We start from the raw sequence: 18704 nt of genomic DNA, 5'->3' as shown, positions 1-18704 counted from the left end.
GTTCACAATATTTTTCTCTCTTACCTTCTATGTCATTTGTACTACCCGGTCCCTGGATCGTATTCCCTACAAACTTCTTAAATGTTTTTAGTTCTCTTTATCTATATCAGCACCAACCAAATGCAAGTTACATCGTATATGATGTGGATCACAGCGATAGCCTTCCAACTACTCTATTAGCAACCACTCTGGCCTATTTCCTAATGTGCATCTGACTATGTCACACACACATCCTCCCCTGCATTCATCCTCACCACTTCAAATGTGTCACTGGCTTCCCCTTGCGTCGAGGATAAAGATGAAACCCCTTAACATGACTTTCAGAGTCCTTGCGTGGTCCACCTCCTCTCTGCCTCTCAAGCCTGAATTCATCTCTAGCTTTCCCTTGTCCTCTCCGCAATGGCTGTGCTGGCTTTTTTCCAGGTCTCAACCTACTATTCAGGCGGTGAGGCCTTTGAGCATGCTGTTCCCTGTGTCTGGGATGCTCTTTGGATCTCATCTCAACCATTCCCTGGTCACTGTATCAGTAGTTCAAATGCCCCATGATCAGCTCCCCCCATTGGAAGCTACTGCTACCTGACAGCAGTCTTCAGAATTAAAAGTTATATTTATTAGTTTGATTATTCGATTGACAATGCCTATTTATTTCTCTACTGGAAGATCTACTTGGGCAAGCTACACCTTAGTTTTTTCTCACTATTATATCCTCAGTGCCTCACCCTGTGCCTTTCATTTAGGCAAATTAATGAATCTTTAATATTGAAATTCATGTGCTAAAAATTTGTGTTGAAATTCACTCTTTCACTCACTCATTCATTCCTTCAACAGATATTTATGGAGCAACTACATAAGCCTGTCCCTCAATTAGGGATTGTGCTCAGATCTGGACAAAATAGAAAGGATCCCTGCTTTCCATGGTGTGATCATTCTCATCCAAAAGGACAAAAAAAAATAAAAATAAAACTTATAAACGCACACATGAGAATATAGTGGATCACAATTAGTTTAATCAAGAAAGTAAAATCGTGGGGCTTCCCTGGTGGCGCAGTGGTTGAGAGTCTGCCTGCCGATGCAGGGGACACGGGTTCGTGCCCCGGTCCAGGAAGATCCCACATGCCGCAGAGCGACTGGGCCCGTGAGCCATGGCCGCTGAGCCTGCGCGTCCGGAGCCTGTGCTCCGCAACGGGAGAGGCCACAACAGTGAGAGGCCCGCGTACTGCAAAAAAAAAAAAAAAAAAAAAAAAAGTCCTAATATGGGAAGAGGTTTAGTGTGTTGGGGCAAGTGAGAAAAATATGTGTCACTACTCCTAGGATTAACATGGGCAAGACTTTGACCCAAAGGCATTATGCCTTAGAATCATAAGTGTGAGATTAGAGGGTGCCACAGAAAATCCTATTTTTCAAAGGGGGAAACATTGGAACTTTGTTGGGACAATTTGTTAAACAGGTCTGTTATCACACTACAAACTTTATCATTCCTGATTTCACTGCTGCTCCCTCTCCTAACTCCAGGGGGCGCCTTTACATAGACTACAACCTGAATGGTGTTCCAGGCCTTGGGCAAGTCAAGGACCTGCCTGCTTCCCACTACTAAATGCCAGTCGATACACAGACACTCTTCCTCCAGAAATGCCAACACCCTCTCCTCCTTACACACATGCATACTTTTCCGCATGTCAATAATGAGTAGTATTGATCTTGATTAATGAGACTGGAACTTTCTCATTTTACAGATGTGGAAACTGAGGCCCAAAAAAGAGAAGCAAATAAGTGGCAGAACAGGGTCTTTCCTGACTCTTTCCTAGTCATAGTAGTTTTTGGCAAATGAAAAGCAAACCCACCAAAACCACAAAAATACTGTATAAAAAAAAAAAAAATTCTTCCCCTAATTTTCCTCTTTGATAAATTCAGATATCTATGGATGACCTTTTCTTTTAATGGTCCTTATCTGTACTTTGAAGGAAGGTAAACTTGAAAGCCAACCTTCTGTTCCCTGCAACTTCAGACAACTAAGTTTAATTTAATGCAATAAACATGCGTCAGTTGCTCACTGCAGCCTGATGCTGTTGGTAGTATTTAATCTTCCAAAACTCATTGTATATTATCATTCAGATACAAAATAACTTATGGCTCTAACTCCCTACGTATTTGCAAGAGTAAATCATTTGATATTTATAAGAGGATGTGATTGTTGTTTAATTTGTTTTTACTTTGCTTAGCTTTTTAAACATCAGTACAATTTCAATTTCATATTTGCTTTAGATTAAATTTGCAATGAAAAAATAAGAGTTGAAAGTGTGTGCTATGTGTGTGTATGGGTTTGTGTGTAAAAGTATTGCATGGAATATCTTTGGGAAGATCTTATCATGGCAAATCATCAATTTGTGAGCTTGTGCCTTGCTTTTTGAAACAACCAAAAATCATTCATAGCAAATTATGTTGAATGAGATGGATAAGAAAACTGAATTTTACTGTTTGAGCATTTAATAATAATAATATCTACAAAAAAGTTATTTTAGAAAAGTAATCCAAAAGGAGATATGTGTAAATGCTTTTATAAATTCTGTATATTTATGAGGAAATCAGCCTCGTTAATTTTAGCATGTCATTGACAGACAGATGCATATTTATTTTTGTTTATATATTTATATATTCATTAAGTGTGATAAAGAGGTAATGATGATGATACTAACATTTAAACATTAGGTGCCATCACAGTGCTCAGTGCTTCATAGTTTTTCAACTTCCTTTTTTATCCCGGTGAGACCATATGATATGGAATCATAGTTTCATGTGGCAGAGTGGTTTCAATGATTTGCAAGGCTTGCTTGAATCAGGGACTTGTTAGATAGAAGAGCAGTCTTAATGAAATGTAATTTTAATACTCTGAGTTTCAAGACTGAAAATGATCTGCAAGTGTGTGGACAAGAAGTCTTTTGAGGACCTGCCTTAATGGATAGATTTTAGTTTGAAATGAGCATCCCCACGGATTGAGGTATATTTAAAGTACTTGAAAAAGCTTTGCCTATCTTTTCCATACTTTAGTTTTGTTTTGTAGGTTCTTTCTCATTGACAGTGGAAAGGTGAATCTCAGCTCAGTCATTTTAATTTAGTGACAATTGAGTTCATATACTTTAAAGGCTTATGCAAATTTTTCTCTGTTGGATTTAGGAAAATCTGTTTTCCAGTGATTTCCTTTATCTCATACATTTAAAAGATATGTAAGAAATAACCTTAAAAATCCCATCAGCACTTTCCAAAGTGTTTCCCATAGAGTAGTTCTATATGCTATTGTATTAGTATTGCTAATTGCTGTGTAACAAATTATCCCAACAAATCAGTTGTTCGAAACAACAATGTTTATTATCTCAAAGTTTCTGTGAGTCAGGAATCCAAGTATGGCTTAGCTGGATTCAGTGGCTCAAGTCTCACAAGGCTGCAGTCAAGGTGTTAGCTGGGGCTACAGTCATCTTAAGGCTTGACTTGGGGAGAACCCATTTTTGAGTTCATTCATGTGATTGTTGGCAGGATTTAGTTATTTGCTGGCTGCTGGCTAGAGGTTGCCCTCAGTTCCTTGTCAAATGGGCTGCTCCATAGATACATGGCTTCAACAGACTGGGAAAGTCAGTAAGCAAGGGAGGGGGTGCTAAGGAGATGGAAGTCACGGTATTTTTGTTGTAAAGTATTTTTTTATTAGAAAACCATTTCCTCCAATGGAGAAAAAAATGACTGAATAATATTAATTGAAAAGTTGTTTACTGAGACATTGATACAAAATGTCAATTTTGTCAAATATACCCTTTTTGTACAGCTGGGTCTACTTTAATTCTTTTTTTCTAAACCTTTTGACTCCCTTCACCTATTTCTCCCACCCCCAACCCTCACTTCCAGAAACCACTAATCTGTTCTCTGTATCTATGAGTTTAGTAATTTATAACCTAATCTTGGAAGTGATACTCCATCACCTTTGCCATATTCTATGCATTAGGAGCTAATCACTGGGGCCAGCCCACATTCAAGGGGAGAGACTACCCAAGTGCATGAAAATCAGGGAGTGGGGATCACTGAGAGATGTTTCAGAAGCTCACTATCACAGGGAGTAATGTTATGAGAGTTTGAAGATCAAAAAAGGTTGCAAAATTCTAGGGTTAGAGCACGTTTTCCACAGGACCTTTTAGTCTTGAGCATGTTAATTGCATCGTGAATCTCCAAGTGGGAAGGGAAGGGGGAAAGGAATATGGTCGTAGTGATTCTCAATCCTGTTTGTCCACTTAATCCTTTTTGTTAAAGAGCGACATATCAAACTGTCATTCCTCAGAACGTTTGGAGTGCTGCTGCCCCACACCTTCACTTGACACGTGATGTTACCGAGCACTGGAGAGTTGCCTGGCCATTGGCGGCGGAACACGGGGTCACTGCGGGTCTCCTGAAGCTCCAAGGCTCTTCCCACCTTATTAAATTGCCGCAGGTTTATTTAAAGCCATCACTGTGATGACTTTTGTTGGTTCCTCTTCTGCATCAGCTGCTGGGAGCATAAGCTTGTATAAGTGAAACATACTGTATGACTTGATGTTGAGCCCATTTACAAGAGCTGTTGTGAGCCGGCCATCATGTATATCAGCCCCAGCTGGTGCTCTCCCCTCAGCCTCTGTGGATGGCAGAAGCCAGGCTGCAGCTGATTCTGCCACTTATAGCCCTAGCCCCCCACCCCCATCCTTGTAGGAGTTGAATAGTCACCAGTACAGTCAGTCCCCTACATATGAACAAGTTCCATTCCAAGAGCACGTTTGTAAACCCAGTTTGTTCATAAGTCCAACAAAGTTAGCCTAGGTGTCCAACTAACATAATCAGCTATATAGTACTGTACTGTAATAGGTTTATAATACTTTCACACCAATAATACATAAAAAACAAACACAAAAAATAAAGGAAACATTTTTTTAGCTTACAGTACAGTACCTTGGAAAGTACACTAATACAGTACAACAGCTGGCATACAGGGGCACGTTCACATCTTTGAAAGTTCATATGTAGGGGACTTACTGTACCCACTTTACTCTAGAATGAAAGATGTAGACCCTTCACACTTCACTTAGACTGTCAACTGCTGCTGGAAACATCTTGACTCAACGTTTTTACTTTTTGCCCATGTCCCTCCTTTAAACCTGCATCTTATGCTGTGTTGCAACAGTTCACGTACAGAAGAATTACATTACCATTTAATTTCTTGTTTGGACCTTTAATAGCCTGTGTACTGTGTTCTTCTCAGAGACCTGGACATCATGTGTGTCCGCAGATCCCTCTCCAGTGCTGTAGAATGCTGTGTTTCAGTGCATCTCTCTAAACGGGTTCTGGTGATTCGGCTGAGTGGAATGTCATGGGAGTGGGGGTGGGGGTGGGGCATAAGTATAGTTATTGTTGGGTTAGAGTTACATGTCTGAACACATTAAGGATGTTCTTTTGTATTTCGGCCTGAAAATTATTCACTTTCTCATTTTCTGCCATTTGTGAAATGTATTTTGCATGTTCCTGAAGGTGGGGACGGAGGGGGTAGGAGGGAATATTTAGACATTTCATAATTTTTGTTGCTTGGCCTGCTTCTTTGTAGTCCTTGTAATTCACAGTATAATTAAGTTAAATCTTGTTCTGTGTAAATGTGTGTGTGCATATGTGTGTGTGTTTTGTCTATCCAACATGTCTGTGTTTCTGTCCTCCTCACGGCTCCTGCAGCTCCTCAACATGACATAGTGTGAGTGCGGGTCTCACAAGTCACCAGAAATCTAGAAAAGAATGGTTCTGGGTGGAATACTGCTTTAGAACCAATCTTTGGGTGGTTGATGCATCTAGAACTTTAGCTAGATATGGTATTAGAAACTGTAGTGAATTATGGTGCTTGCTCCTGATGCTTTTGAAAATTCTTGATTCAAATAAGGAATTTATTATTTAAAGGTGAGCTGATGTTTCCACGTGCTCAGACTGATTCATGGCCCATTTAACAATTGGTATTGTAGTCCACATATTTCTATGTATATATGTACATATATATATATATATATATATATATATATATATATATATACATATACATCAAATGGCTGAATACATTAGAGAAAGAGAAAGTTATAATAAAAATGCCGGATCACTGATAGCAAACAGTATGCCTGGAACTTCAGCATTATCAGAATGTTGATAGCATTACATCTGTTGTGTCTGAAAAGTGCCAGGATATGGTGCTAATTTATAATGTAGGAGGAGGAGGTGAAGAAAGATAAGGCAATGAAAAATAGTACACAGTAGGAGATAGTCGACGAAATAGTAATTTGTTAAGTTTTATTCACACCATATAACAAAGTGCTGTCACAGACTTCTGGTTTGGTTTATAAATCAGCTATATATGTTGCTCATCTATACTTCATGTGGATTTCTTTAAATAGGGCCTTTCCCTTTTGTCTCACACAAAACACTTTTGTGTTTCTAAGTGTTATGTGGTCTGGTCCAAGGATCTGAGTGAAGTAATGGAATAAAAGAAGGGTTCTGGCTACCAATGAACCTTTCAAGGCAAACGGCAGGACACCAGGCAGAAAAGTACAGGGAAAGACAGCATCGTGAAGGAAGAACAGAGAGAAAGAGGCAGATGGTAGGGAATGGTAGAGAAAATGATTCTTACAGTTATCACAGATGCGTCTCAGTTTTTAAAACCTTAAATGCCTACATCTTTGAGAAGTTTAAACATTCAAATTTAAAAAGCCTTTTCTTTTTCCTTTGTTTTCATTCCTTTTCCCCAACTTCCGACCCTACTACCAATATGTTTTTCTTTCTCCCCTAAATTTTTGTTGACAATTTAGAGTGTATGATTAAGACCACTAGGTTGGACAGAGTATGCTGTCAAGACAAAAAAGCAACAAAAGTTTGCAGGATGTCTAAATGTAGCCTTAAGGACAAAGAGAGTTTGTACCTGCCTATGTGGAATGCTTTCAAAATCCTGAGAAGGGCCCCTGTTCCTGCCCTAATCTTCCTCTGTCATTAGGTATTCTTTGAAAAAAAAAATTTTTGAAAGTTCATCTCTTACCCCAAGTCTTTGATCCATGATAAAATGAAATTGCATAGTTGAAGCTGGTAACAGTCACTCATATGCTTATAATCCAGTGGGAATATTTTAGATCCTTTTCTGAGTCTGAATATGTTGATGTGGAAATCCTTGCAAGGGAGAAAAGTTGCAAAATAAGAAGTGAGTAAAGAAAACACCTCTGCTAACTGCCTGACCATGTTCTAAGACCCTGAACACTTTCCCTAGTTGATTTCAGCCAGCAGTTCTGTATTAGCTTTCTATTGCTGCTGTAACAAATTACCACAAATGTAGTGACTTCAAACAACACAAATTTATTATCATACATTTCTGGAGGTCAGAAGTCCAAAGTGAGTCTTAAGGGGCCAAGATAAAGGTGTTGATAGGGCTGCATTCCTCCTGGAGTCTCCAATTTTTGGAGAATTTGGAGAATTCTGGAGAATCCAATTTTTTGCCTTTTCCAGCTTCATGAGACCACCCACATTCCTTGGCTCATGGCCCCTCTCTCCATCTTCAAAGCCAAGATGGGGCCAAATCCTTCTCACTCTGCCATCTCTCTTATTCTCTGCAGCTGGGAAAGATACTGTGCTTTTAAGGACTCATGTGATTTAGGTTGAGCCCACCTAGATAGTTCAGGAAATGTCCTAATCTTATGACCTTTAATTTAATCACATTTGTAAGACCTTTTTGCCATGTAAGATGTAACATATTCACAAATCTGAGTCAAATCGTTGATTCCTTCCTGATGCTTATAAAATCTTGTTATCCCACCCTTCCACCTTTCACAAGGCCCTTAGATTTTCCACAGCAATCGTCAAGGCTTGCCCTCCAGGGAGCAGTAGAATGTTAGAGTCCCAAGACATTCAGCCCCAAGTTGTCCCTGTCTCTTTTTCATCAAGAAGCAATCTGGGACACAGAGCAGGAAAATAAATTAGCAAAGATGATGCAAACCTAGATCTACAGACTCCCAGGCCCATGCCTGGGCCCATGTGGTGTAGTTCTGCCAAACAGTACCAAACTGGAGGTGACACAACGTGGACCTCAACCATTAAATAAATCTTCACTCGTAGGCAAATTTTCCAGACAGAAGTGTAATGTCAAATAGCCAGGGAGCATTTGTACTGCAAGAACTAAATAAGAAGGCTTTTTCTCTTTTAAATTAATCCTTACTTAATCAGAAGATGTTGTAATAGGAATATGCCTTCATGCAAAGCATATAGTTAAGACTTTGAGGTCAGAGGAGTCATGAATGAGGAAATCCATGGGAAAAATCTCATGACTAATGCTTTTAAGGTCTGGCCATAGAGATTCAGTTTTCCCATACCTCGTTAGTTTAACTGGTGAAGTCAGTGACAAAAGGTAATATCCAGGGTACCATGGATTCGGGCCTAAGTACAGCCTCATGGAAATCACTGTATTTGATTATCTTGTGAAGTCTCTTTCTCTAGAATGCTGTCTTTTATGGTCCCTTAATTTCCAAATTATAAGAACTACTTTTGTAGCAGTCATGTGCATCTCTGAGAAATCTGGTTCTTCAGTTGTTGTCATTGATTGTTCTTTCCTATATGCACTGACCAGGGAGGAGACAGAAAAAAAACAACCCATCTTCATGACCTGAAATACAAGTTGTTCCAACCCGTTTAATAAGGGCTACAAAAGTTTCGGTATATTGATTGCTAAACATTAAAAGGCACAGTGGCCTCAAAACTTTTCTATAGTGAAACAATGTTTTTCATAGACAGAGTTTACGCCATTCAAAATGTTAAATCATATAGTGTTCTCCTAGATGGCCAAGGCAGGCCAGGAGCACTATTGTGCTTAAAGGGCAGAGACAAAGTTATAAAAGAGAAAGCTAGGAGATAGGCAACTAGTTTAGGAAAAAATAAGATTGATAAGATTTTACTGACATTCCATATCAAGATTCCAACAAATCCCAGCATCACTTAGATTCTCTCTGCCTTATTGGCTAAATTTCTGGATTTAGTAGCTGTCATTCCACCACCAAGCATTTATTCAGTACTTACAATGTGACAGAAATGGTGCTAAGGACAGGCGAGATATGGTCCTTGCAAGACCTATTGATGGACTGAATTCCATTTGAAAAAGGAAGTGAGTTGCACATCGACCCATTCAGTTGCCCTTCTTCGACCCTCCTTCACCTTTTCCTTCACTCCTCATTGGTTTCAAATGGGAAAACAACTAATTCTAGTATATTCTCAGCCTCAGACACATTCTTTTGATTCATCTTAGAGTTGAGACTGGGACACTAAGGACTATTTGAAGAATCTGAGAAATATCAAGAGTAACAAAAATGTTCTTTTAGAACTAAAAATGTCTTACCAAATACCTGTCTTTGCGGGAGGAATGTACTTCGCCATTCCAATTTACAATATGGTGACTAGATGACACTCTGATCAGTGTATTTCAACCACAAACAATACCTTGTTTATTTTCTCGACAACAACTCAGAGTTTAGAGTGTGGTTAAATATAACCAAACATGGACATCTTTTACAGGGCTAGGCATGAAGTCGTGGCACAAGGAAAACATGATTAATTGCCTAGTCAGGACCCCATCTAGAAAGTAGAACTATTCAGAGCATTAGGACCCAGTGAAAGTCTCTGCCATAATTCGGCCTGGTTAATGAATCTTCCCTAAATTTATACATTGAAAATATCGATTTCTCATCCTCAGAAGGAATTTCTATTTCCAGCAATTGTGAATATTTGTGGAATCATGGAATTTCAAAAGCTACCTTGGAGGTAATCTGGTCTGTCTCATTTTCACACAGATGAGGAGGTTTCCTCATTTTACAGATAAGTATCAGAAATTTTAAATGTCTATCAAAGGTCATAAGACTAAATACGGATGAGATTGGAGTTAAAAACTAGAAGTCCTTTCTTCAAGGTGGTTTTCACTGTAGCACAAGCCTTACATTAACCAAAGCCACTTTATTATCCTCTGCAAAGGGGACCCTGTTGCCAAATGATCATCATGATTTAACTTCTTTCTGTTTTTCTTTCTTCTTCTTGTCTTCTTTTTGTTATTTACTTATTTCTCTTCTGTTTCATTAGTGAGAAGAGTAGACAGGAATTTAAAATTGGCTTATAGGGCTTCCCTGGTGGTGCAGTGGTTGAGAGTCCGCCTGCCGATGCAGGGGACATGGGTTCGTGTCCCGGTCCGGGAGGATCCCACATGCCGCGGAGCGGCTGGGCCCGTGAGCCATGGCCGCTGGGCCTGCGCATCCGGAGCCTGTGCTCCGCAATGGGAGAGGCCACAACAGTGAGAGGCCCGCGTACCGAAAAAAAAAAAAAAATTGGCTTATATATAGAACTTTTCTAAGAGTCCATCTCTTACTTGTTACTCTCAGAGAAAATAAGTGGACTGCCACAGTACTAGTAAGTATAAGAGATAGAATTCAAACATAGATTTTCTATTTCCAAATTTTAGGCCAACATCTTTCCCACTGGATAGTGATGCCTTCTTGCTCTGTGTTCTTAGAAAAATCACTTGGCTTTTCTGGGCTTTGAGCTTCCTCATTAATCAAACGGTGGAGTTGAGTTCTTATCATTTGTAAGATTTCTTATAGCTCCGGGGACTGGAAAAGGTCATTTTCCCTTTCCTCCTCCACCCCCAACTCCTTTGGCATTTACTTGTCCCCTAGCCAGCTCTTGATCATTAAAAACGTAGATGGGACTCAAAGTAATGTCTGGCCAAGAGGACAAGATCTGAATGTTTTCATTCTGACCTCTAAGTCAGTCTGCACATCTTCCCTGTAGAATAAAATCTAAGAGGGGGGCAGAGGGAGGGACCAGAGACTTTAATTATATTTTTAATTATATTTTTAAACAATGGATTTCCATTAAAATTGTATCTTTCTACACCTCTGGAAAATTACACTGTAGATGAGGTAAATGCAGCCTCGCATTTAAATTAAGGTTATCTTTAGGCTGGTAATCTCATTTGCTGTTTAGCAATTTTAATTCAAGTCAAGGCAGTGTAATTAGTGTCCTCAGCCAATTGCCATTCGTCACTGCTTTGTAGCTGTATTTACTGCTGTTAAGACAAGACTACTCCTGTGGAAAGTATGTCAACATACTAAATTATTTAAGGTGGCATACATCAACAGATATTCCCTGTGCATCCTGATGCTTCAGAATACTAGGCCTTACATCATCACTCCCAGGGAGGATCGGTGCCTTGCATGGGCAAACTGGAATGTCACTATTTTTATACAGAGAGAAATTAACTGGAGATTTTTTTCTATAGCAAATATACCAGGTGTAGCAGTGCCTTAAAGTATTTTTAATTGGAGACAAGTCTAGCATAATTTTAAAATCGTATTTTATATGTCATATTTTAAATGACAGATTTCTTTTTTACACTCAAGTATGCAGGTCATGGTGCTGGGGGGTGATGGGTGGGTGGGTGCCTGCATGACTGTATATGTTTATATTATAGCTTAAAACCAGGTGAATATCTGCAGGTAGTAAAAAAAAGGTAAGGAAATTCATGAGTTGAGGTTCTATCTATACTATTGAGATGACAGGTAACCTTTTGTTTATTTGAGGAAAAATTCCATGCATTAATATAGGTACCCTTTTTATTAATATTAATTATGGAGATTAATAATAATATAATTGATTCATCAGTTTAGTATGTATGCTTTGTATATATATGTGTGTATGTGTGCATATGTATTATTTAATTTCAGATTCCTGCTGCGAAGTGTGACCTATATTCAAAATCAAACATAAATCAAACCAAGTTTCTCTTTTCTAGTACCTACTAATGGTTTTAATGAAGAAAATCTATATTTTATGTTGCTTTTTATGTTTCAGTTCCTTGAGAACAGGGGCTTTATCAATTTGTATTCCTCGTGACAATTAGCGGGCTTCCTTGCAGACTTTTGGTAAATGTTTATTGAACTCAGTTATGTAAAGGAACAGTTGACTGTTCTTGACAGTAGCTTTCTAACGTATGAATGTTCTCCTGGTTTATAGTCCATTTATTGAATTCAATATGTCTGCTTCTTTTTCTCCAGTCCAATAGGACTATAAGCATATTTACAGACAGACAGATCTGTTGCCTATTTGCAGAAAAGTATATATCACTTAGATTTTCTTAGAGAAATGTTAGCATCGTAAATTTGACTTTCATGCCTTAGCGGGGAAAAAAAAAAATCTAACAGCATAGAATATATTCATGTGAAATTTTGGTTTGTGAATCTTGATCTAACAATTTTGAAAGGTAAACTTAAAGATTCTATTTGGGCAAAGATAGAAGTTGTTGATTCTAACAACTCAAGTCAAAAATTACAGTCATAGTTCTTCTGATTGGGCATCAATGACTTCTAGAGATAATCAGGTATAAGGGCCCATCTAAGCCCGTAGTGGGAAACCCAAACATCTCTTCCTGGTATCACAATAGGATTTAGAAAATTAAAAAAAATGCAAAGCAGATAAAGGAAATGTTCTTTGCTTTCAAAAACAAACAAGCAAAGAAGGAAACCTAAGTATTTTTCTTTTCCCTCTATGGAATGACATGAAAGGCATAGCTCATTATTTTGCCAGCTGATTATAAGTAGCGTTGTGTTGGGAATAAGCCACCTTGAAACTGTATAGAAGACAAGGTCCAGACATTTTAATACCCAGAGCTCTCTACAGTCTTGAGAAATTGGATTTACATCATTATGAAACAATGAATGAAACATCACCATTCTATTGAATATTAATCAACATGTTATTTGTGTGTGTGTGTGTGCCAGTGTTCTGAAATTGTATCTTTGTTCATGTCCTTCTTTATATTTTACCTGATCTTGTATCCTTTTTTGTAAAATGTGTGTAATTATAAATTTTCCTAACTGGGAGAGTGTTAAAAACATACATCTAGATTAAATTAATAAAGAATAATATGTGCCTTTGTGTCTGCCTTGGGTTAGCTGGGTCCTCTGTCTTCCTAAAATTGTGTTTCATAGCTGTCACTTGCTGGTTCAGCTCTTCCTGGTGTCTGAAACCAATCCTATTCCTAGTTATAGGTATTAAATTAATTCCAAGCCATCATTTCAGACAGGTCAGCCTAGGGTAAGCCATAGTATTTCCTGTGAATGTGTGCCCCACTCCCCTGACTTAAAGACTATGCCCCACCTTACATCTGATCACAGGAACTTGCACTTCACAACTAAGTCCCTATTTTGACCTCTTTGCATCACCACAGATTTAGAAGAAAACGCTTTCATGCACACTAACTCAGCTGTGGCACTCCTGCCCATTTCCCAACAACCCCAATGTCTACCGTCTCTTACTTTGATTTCCTGACTTTGAAAAGTTTCATCCAGCTGCTAGAATAGCCAGTGATCACTCCTTGCTGAACTCAGAAGCCACCTGCTACCACCTCAGTCACCATTCTCTCTCTCTGACCTATGCAATCATCTCTCCTTTCTCTTTTGCCATCTACCACAATACCTTCTCCAGCTTCCGGAAAGAGTGCTTAAAACAGGAAATTAGATCATGTGCCTTCTCTGCTCAAGACCACTCCAGTGGCTTCCCAGTGTATTGAACAGTTCTTTAATATGATCTTGAAAGCCATACATAATCTTGCCTGTAACTAATTCTCCTAGGTCATTCTCTCTTTTACTTCCTGACTGCTTTCAATCCTCACACTCACTGGTCTTTTTCTTGCTATCTTTCTTTGTATGCACAATTTTCCATCTTTGAAGACCTCTTCCTTCTAAGCTCTTACAGTTAATGCCTACTCAACTTTCAGGTCTCTGTTAATGCATTATTTCCTTGATACACAGTTATTTTCTCTCTGAGGTTTCTATTCAAAGCACATAGCACAACCTGTAATTAATCATTTATATGTGTGTTTCTTACTTAATGGCTGCTTAGTTTATAGAATGTGTGAAGTCAGGGCCTTTGTTCACTACCAGAAAACCCAAATCTTAGCAAATTGCCTTACTTGTAGAGTAGATTAGTGTGTAGACTTCATGTCTAAATGATTAAATGAACAGATTATTTGCTTGGATCATAATATATTAACTCATCTCCTCTCCTAATAATTTGTTGCAGTCCGTCTCATGGACCAAAAAAATCCACATGCATTACCCTAAATGCTGACAGTCCCAGTATAAGGTAGATCTTGTGATTCCCATATTAGAAAACGATAATTGACATGGAAACATATAGTAATTTCTTCCAAGTTACAAAACTAGTTAAACGAAGCCAGAATTCTCCTCCAAGTCTGTTTTTCTCCATAGCCTGTGCTCTCTTCACGATAACTGGCTACCCCTTAGAAAATTCATCATGTACTGCTCAAACTTTGTTCTCTCAGTAGATGTCTGCTCTTGAGCCTTCGCCAAGTACCTGCCTGACCCTTGATGCGTCCATCAGCCCTTCTGGGTCCAGTCTGTCCCACCTCTAGTCTCTCACTCTTTTTTTTTTATATATAATTTATTTATTTTATTTTTGGCTGTGCTGGGTCTTCGTTGCTGTGAGTGGGCTTTCTCTAGTTGCAGCAAGCGGGCTTCTCATTGCGGTGGCTTCTCTTGTTGTGGAGCATGGGATCTAGGTGCGCGGGCTTCTGTAGCTGGCTCGCAGGCTCTAGAGCGCAGGCTCTGTAGTTGTAGCACACGGGCTTAGCTGCTCCGCGGCATGTGGGATCTTCCCGGACCAGGCCTTGAACCCGTGTCTCCTGCATAGGCAGGTGGATTCTTAACCACTGCACCACCAAGGAAGCCCTAGTCTCTCACTCTGACATGGAATTATCTTATTGTAAAGAAAGTCTCAGTGGGCTTCCCTGGTGGCACAGTGGTTGAGAGTCCGCCTGCCGATGCAGGGGACACGGGTTCGTGCCCCGGTCCGGGAAGATCCCACATGCCGCGGAGCGGCTGGGCCCGTGAGCCATGGCCGCTGAGCCTGCGCGTCCGGAGCCTGTGCTCCACAACGGGAGAGGCCACAACGGTGAGAGGCCCGCGTACCGCAAAAAAAAAAAAAGAAAAGAAAGTCTCAGTAATTGAATGAGAAGCCATTGTACATGCTTGATGTTTGTAGACTAGGGATGTACTGCCATTTTGTTTAGTCAGGCAGAGCCTGGGACTCTCCTATTCTGGTTGTCACTATTACCTAATTATACCTATAATGTGAATGGGTTCATGGCTGTCCCACTCTTACATGCATCCCACCTGGTGAATAATTATGACTGTGACAGTAGTCACTCTGCAGTACCAGCAGGTTTCCCACTATGAGAAAACATTTAGGAAGTGTGATATTTTATTCTACACAGTTTGGGATTTCGAATAATAATTGCTCTGCCCTCTGATTACCACTCATGCACATAGATAAATCTCTGTAAAAACAACAAGCTAATTAAAATGTTGCCAGGGTGAGCCCATGATAGAATCACCATTGTTAAAATTCAAGCGTGATACCAGAGCATCTACAACTCCTCAGGAAGTGAGCTCGCCAGTTACATCATGGCTGTGTTCTGGTTGTACCCTTCCTTGAGGTATTTGCTCTTTCAGACTTACAGGAACATGGGGACTTCAGAAAATGGATTGCTTTCAAACTGATTAAATTCTGGGTGATAATATCCATGAGGAGGGGAAAGAAATTAATATCAACAAGACTAAATTAGTGAAAGCTGACCTCTGGTAAAATATAAATCACTACTATCTAGAGACTATGCCTTTGTTGGCTAGATCTAACTTATGCTTAATTAGCCATAATGTTCACCTCTTTTCATTTTATGAGATTTCCACTTAATCTGATTTTTTAAAAATTGCGTTTTTCAATTTTCAATGAGTGAGACCGTCTTTAACCAATCAAATTAGAATCAAATTTGCAATTGAAATGCCACAAGACAGAACAGTATATTCTCTCCTGAAGTTGAAATATGAAACATCTTTCATTGCTGAATTCACTAATTTTATGACCCCGTCCCAAAGTGCTTGGAAGAGGGTTTATGTTGACTATATCCATGAGGCTTATTGCTCATGATGTCATTGCTCATTATTGTGTTTACTGATTTATTTCTCATATGCCCAACATCAGATATTTTCCTTCAGTGAGTAACTCTGTCCCTTAGAACTATATAGTTCCCAAGAACAGTGCTAAATTCTTTAACTTGGAAAAGTCAAGGCATGGCCGTCATGTTTTATCAACTGTCTGATCTAGCCATGTGGCTAGCAAGTTGAAGAGATGATCCTTGAATTTGCCAAGAGTTAGGGCTAAGAGAATGTTAAGGGGCTTCATGATTGCTCCATTAAACATCCTTGTAAATAGGGCAATTTAACTGCCTTTCTACGATCATCTCTATCTGTAACATTTTAAGAAATGCAAATATTCCTGAGGGCAGTAACCTGTTAATAAGTCTGTGGTCATAAAGTTCTCAGATTAATGTAACAGCAGGAGCTGCACCTGAGAAATGAGAGCAGAATGAGGGAATTGGCAGGTCATTTCAAAGGAGAAAGGCAAAGGAAAACATCTGAAGAATGAGATGCAACTTGTACCATGTCTCTGATCAATCTTACTATCATGGGTTGGGTCTCTGTAATCTCAAATTGGAGATCTGTTTAGCCTTGGTCCTTTCTGGGACAGTACGCTGGTCAGGAGAATAAAAGGAGGTTGAATGTGGTAGATGTGGTCCCACTAGACAGGTCCATCAACAGAAGGAAAGGGGGCTGTTGACTCTTGACCTGCTTAGGAAAAGTATAACCAAAGTTGGACCAGGGAATAGGTGAGATCTGAGTGGGTCTTCTTCCTCTTGCTGTGAGCAGAGGGCAAAAAGTTCCACCAGTGCTCACCTGACCTCACTGTCAGGCACTAATTCAACATTAATTTTCCTTAGTGTTTCTGACTTCCCCTGGGTATATCCAGAAAACTAAGCCCCTGTCCTGAAGACAATTTGAATGTTTTAAGCAAAGTGTGAACCAATTTGCTATCCCTGGCTACCTCTGTTTTGGGGGATAGACATGTTCCAGAAGAAAATTTAATCAGCACCCCTCCCATTTTGACCATTGAGAATGAAAGAAGGAATCAGCATTTACTGAGCAATCTGTCATGTGCCAGACAATGTACCACATACTTTATATACATTATCTTCTGGCAATCTCTCTCACACTGCTATTCCCTTTCTACAGATGAGAAATAGAGAATCCAAACTGGCATATGATGAATAATTCAAGTTTATGAGGCTCAGAAGGGGTGAAGCCTGACTGTGAATCCAATCTATTTAATTCCTAAATCTGGGTCCCTCCCCATTATCATTATGCCATTCTGCATTGATATCTGTAGTTCACGAAAAATCATCATACCTGACTCCTCTTTGTATGAGAATAGTGTGTGTATATAAACCTATGCATGGACATATTGAAATGAGTGATTGTTTTTACCAACCTTGGCTTTCCTCCCTGTACCTTCCCCAGAGTCCTCTTGGATGGGGCCATAATAACTGAAGACATAACAAAGATTATATTCCCAGAGAAGAAAAAGAAGGGAGGTATTTCTGTCCCAAACATATTCAGCCTTTGCATTTAAGAATATTTGGACATATTTTACCAGATCCACAAGATTTCTTTTTCTAATCATAGAAGAGTGTTCAGCAAACCTGCCAGATTCCCTAATATCCCAGCCGAGAAGACCAATCTCGTGGTTAATGTATATTCATTCTCTTCCTGAGCTGTTTTTCAGGAGATGCTTTTGCCGAGTCGTTGTTATTTTTCTAATTGCCCAATTTTCTTTTCCCTTTTAAACACTAATTAAAGAATAAGCCTAGGACTGCCACCTTTTTGGATACAGCATTAATCTCCTGCCCTCTCTACATTTTAATGGGCCTAATTTATCCCTATTATCTACTCCTTTCACCATCCCAACTAAGCAAAGAAAATATTCTTATCCCATTCACCCTTCTCATCACTCTACTGCTTTTTTGCATTTTATTTTCCCTACTACAAGTGATTCTGCATAGCATTGTTTATATTTACTTTTCATTACCAGCAGGATTTGCATATTACCATAATAGTCTCCTCTTTTCCTCCCTCCTTCCCTGCTTGATCTGTTCTCTATTGCTTCTTTCTTCCTAGCTCTAATCCTCTACATGCCTGTGAACAATTGATGTATTAATTAATCCACCAGACACAACTCAGCACCTACCCTGCTGACATTGAAACATGAATCCTGGTCTCCAGGAACTCACGGTCTGAAAGCAGACAGTTATAATAAAAATGCAGTACAGGCAAGAGTCCAGACTAGAAGAAGGTGTTGTGGAAAGGCAGAGAAGAAGCTCTCACTCCATCCTAAGGGACGCGGAAAGCCTCCTGGAATGGCTGACATTTGGAATGATTGACCATCTAATAGGTGAACAAATGGGTTGAATCCCATAGTTCATTTGCATTCATTGCAAACTTGATAATCAGTGATATAAATAGAGTTTCAATTTTAAAAAGTTATAAGGTACTTTGAAATGCCCATATGAAAAATAGTGTATTAATTAAATAGAGCAAAGACCAGCTAATTAACCCAGCCATAAACTCTGGAGCAAAGAACTTTGTTTCTAAGTGACTTAAAAAAAATGCTGCCTGTAGGCTATAAGCCTGGAGCTGATGGTACTGGTTTTTAAAGATATTTTAAAGCCTCTCTCT

At 39.3% G+C, this 18704-nt stretch overlaps 1 protein-coding gene across 4 annotated transcripts in view; it reads left to right on the top strand.

Annotated features, from left to right (window-relative positions):
* Window positions 1-18704, top strand: part of CTNNA2 (catenin alpha 2) — a 1229110-nt gene that overhangs the window by 751060 nt on the left and 459346 nt on the right. Inside the window, exon 10 of one of the 4 annotated variants that reach the window (XM_029231355.1) lies at window positions 3598-3623. The exons of the other annotated variants lie outside the window; for them this stretch is intronic. Coding sequence (XP_029087188.1) covers window positions 3598-3623 — 26 coding nt within the window. The remainder of the gene's footprint in view (window positions 1-3597; window positions 3624-18704) is intronic. 4 annotated transcript variants of the gene reach the window in all.

This window comes from Monodon monoceros, unplaced genomic scaffold (genome assembly GCF_005190385.1).
Source record: "Monodon monoceros isolate NGI ecotype Baffin Bay Population unplaced genomic scaffold, NGI_Narwhal_1 Super_Scaffold_19, whole genome shotgun sequence".
Taxonomy (NCBI): domain Eukaryota; kingdom Metazoa; phylum Chordata; class Mammalia; order Artiodactyla; family Monodontidae; genus Monodon; species Monodon monoceros.
This window is presented reverse-complemented; position numbering and strand designations above follow the sequence as displayed.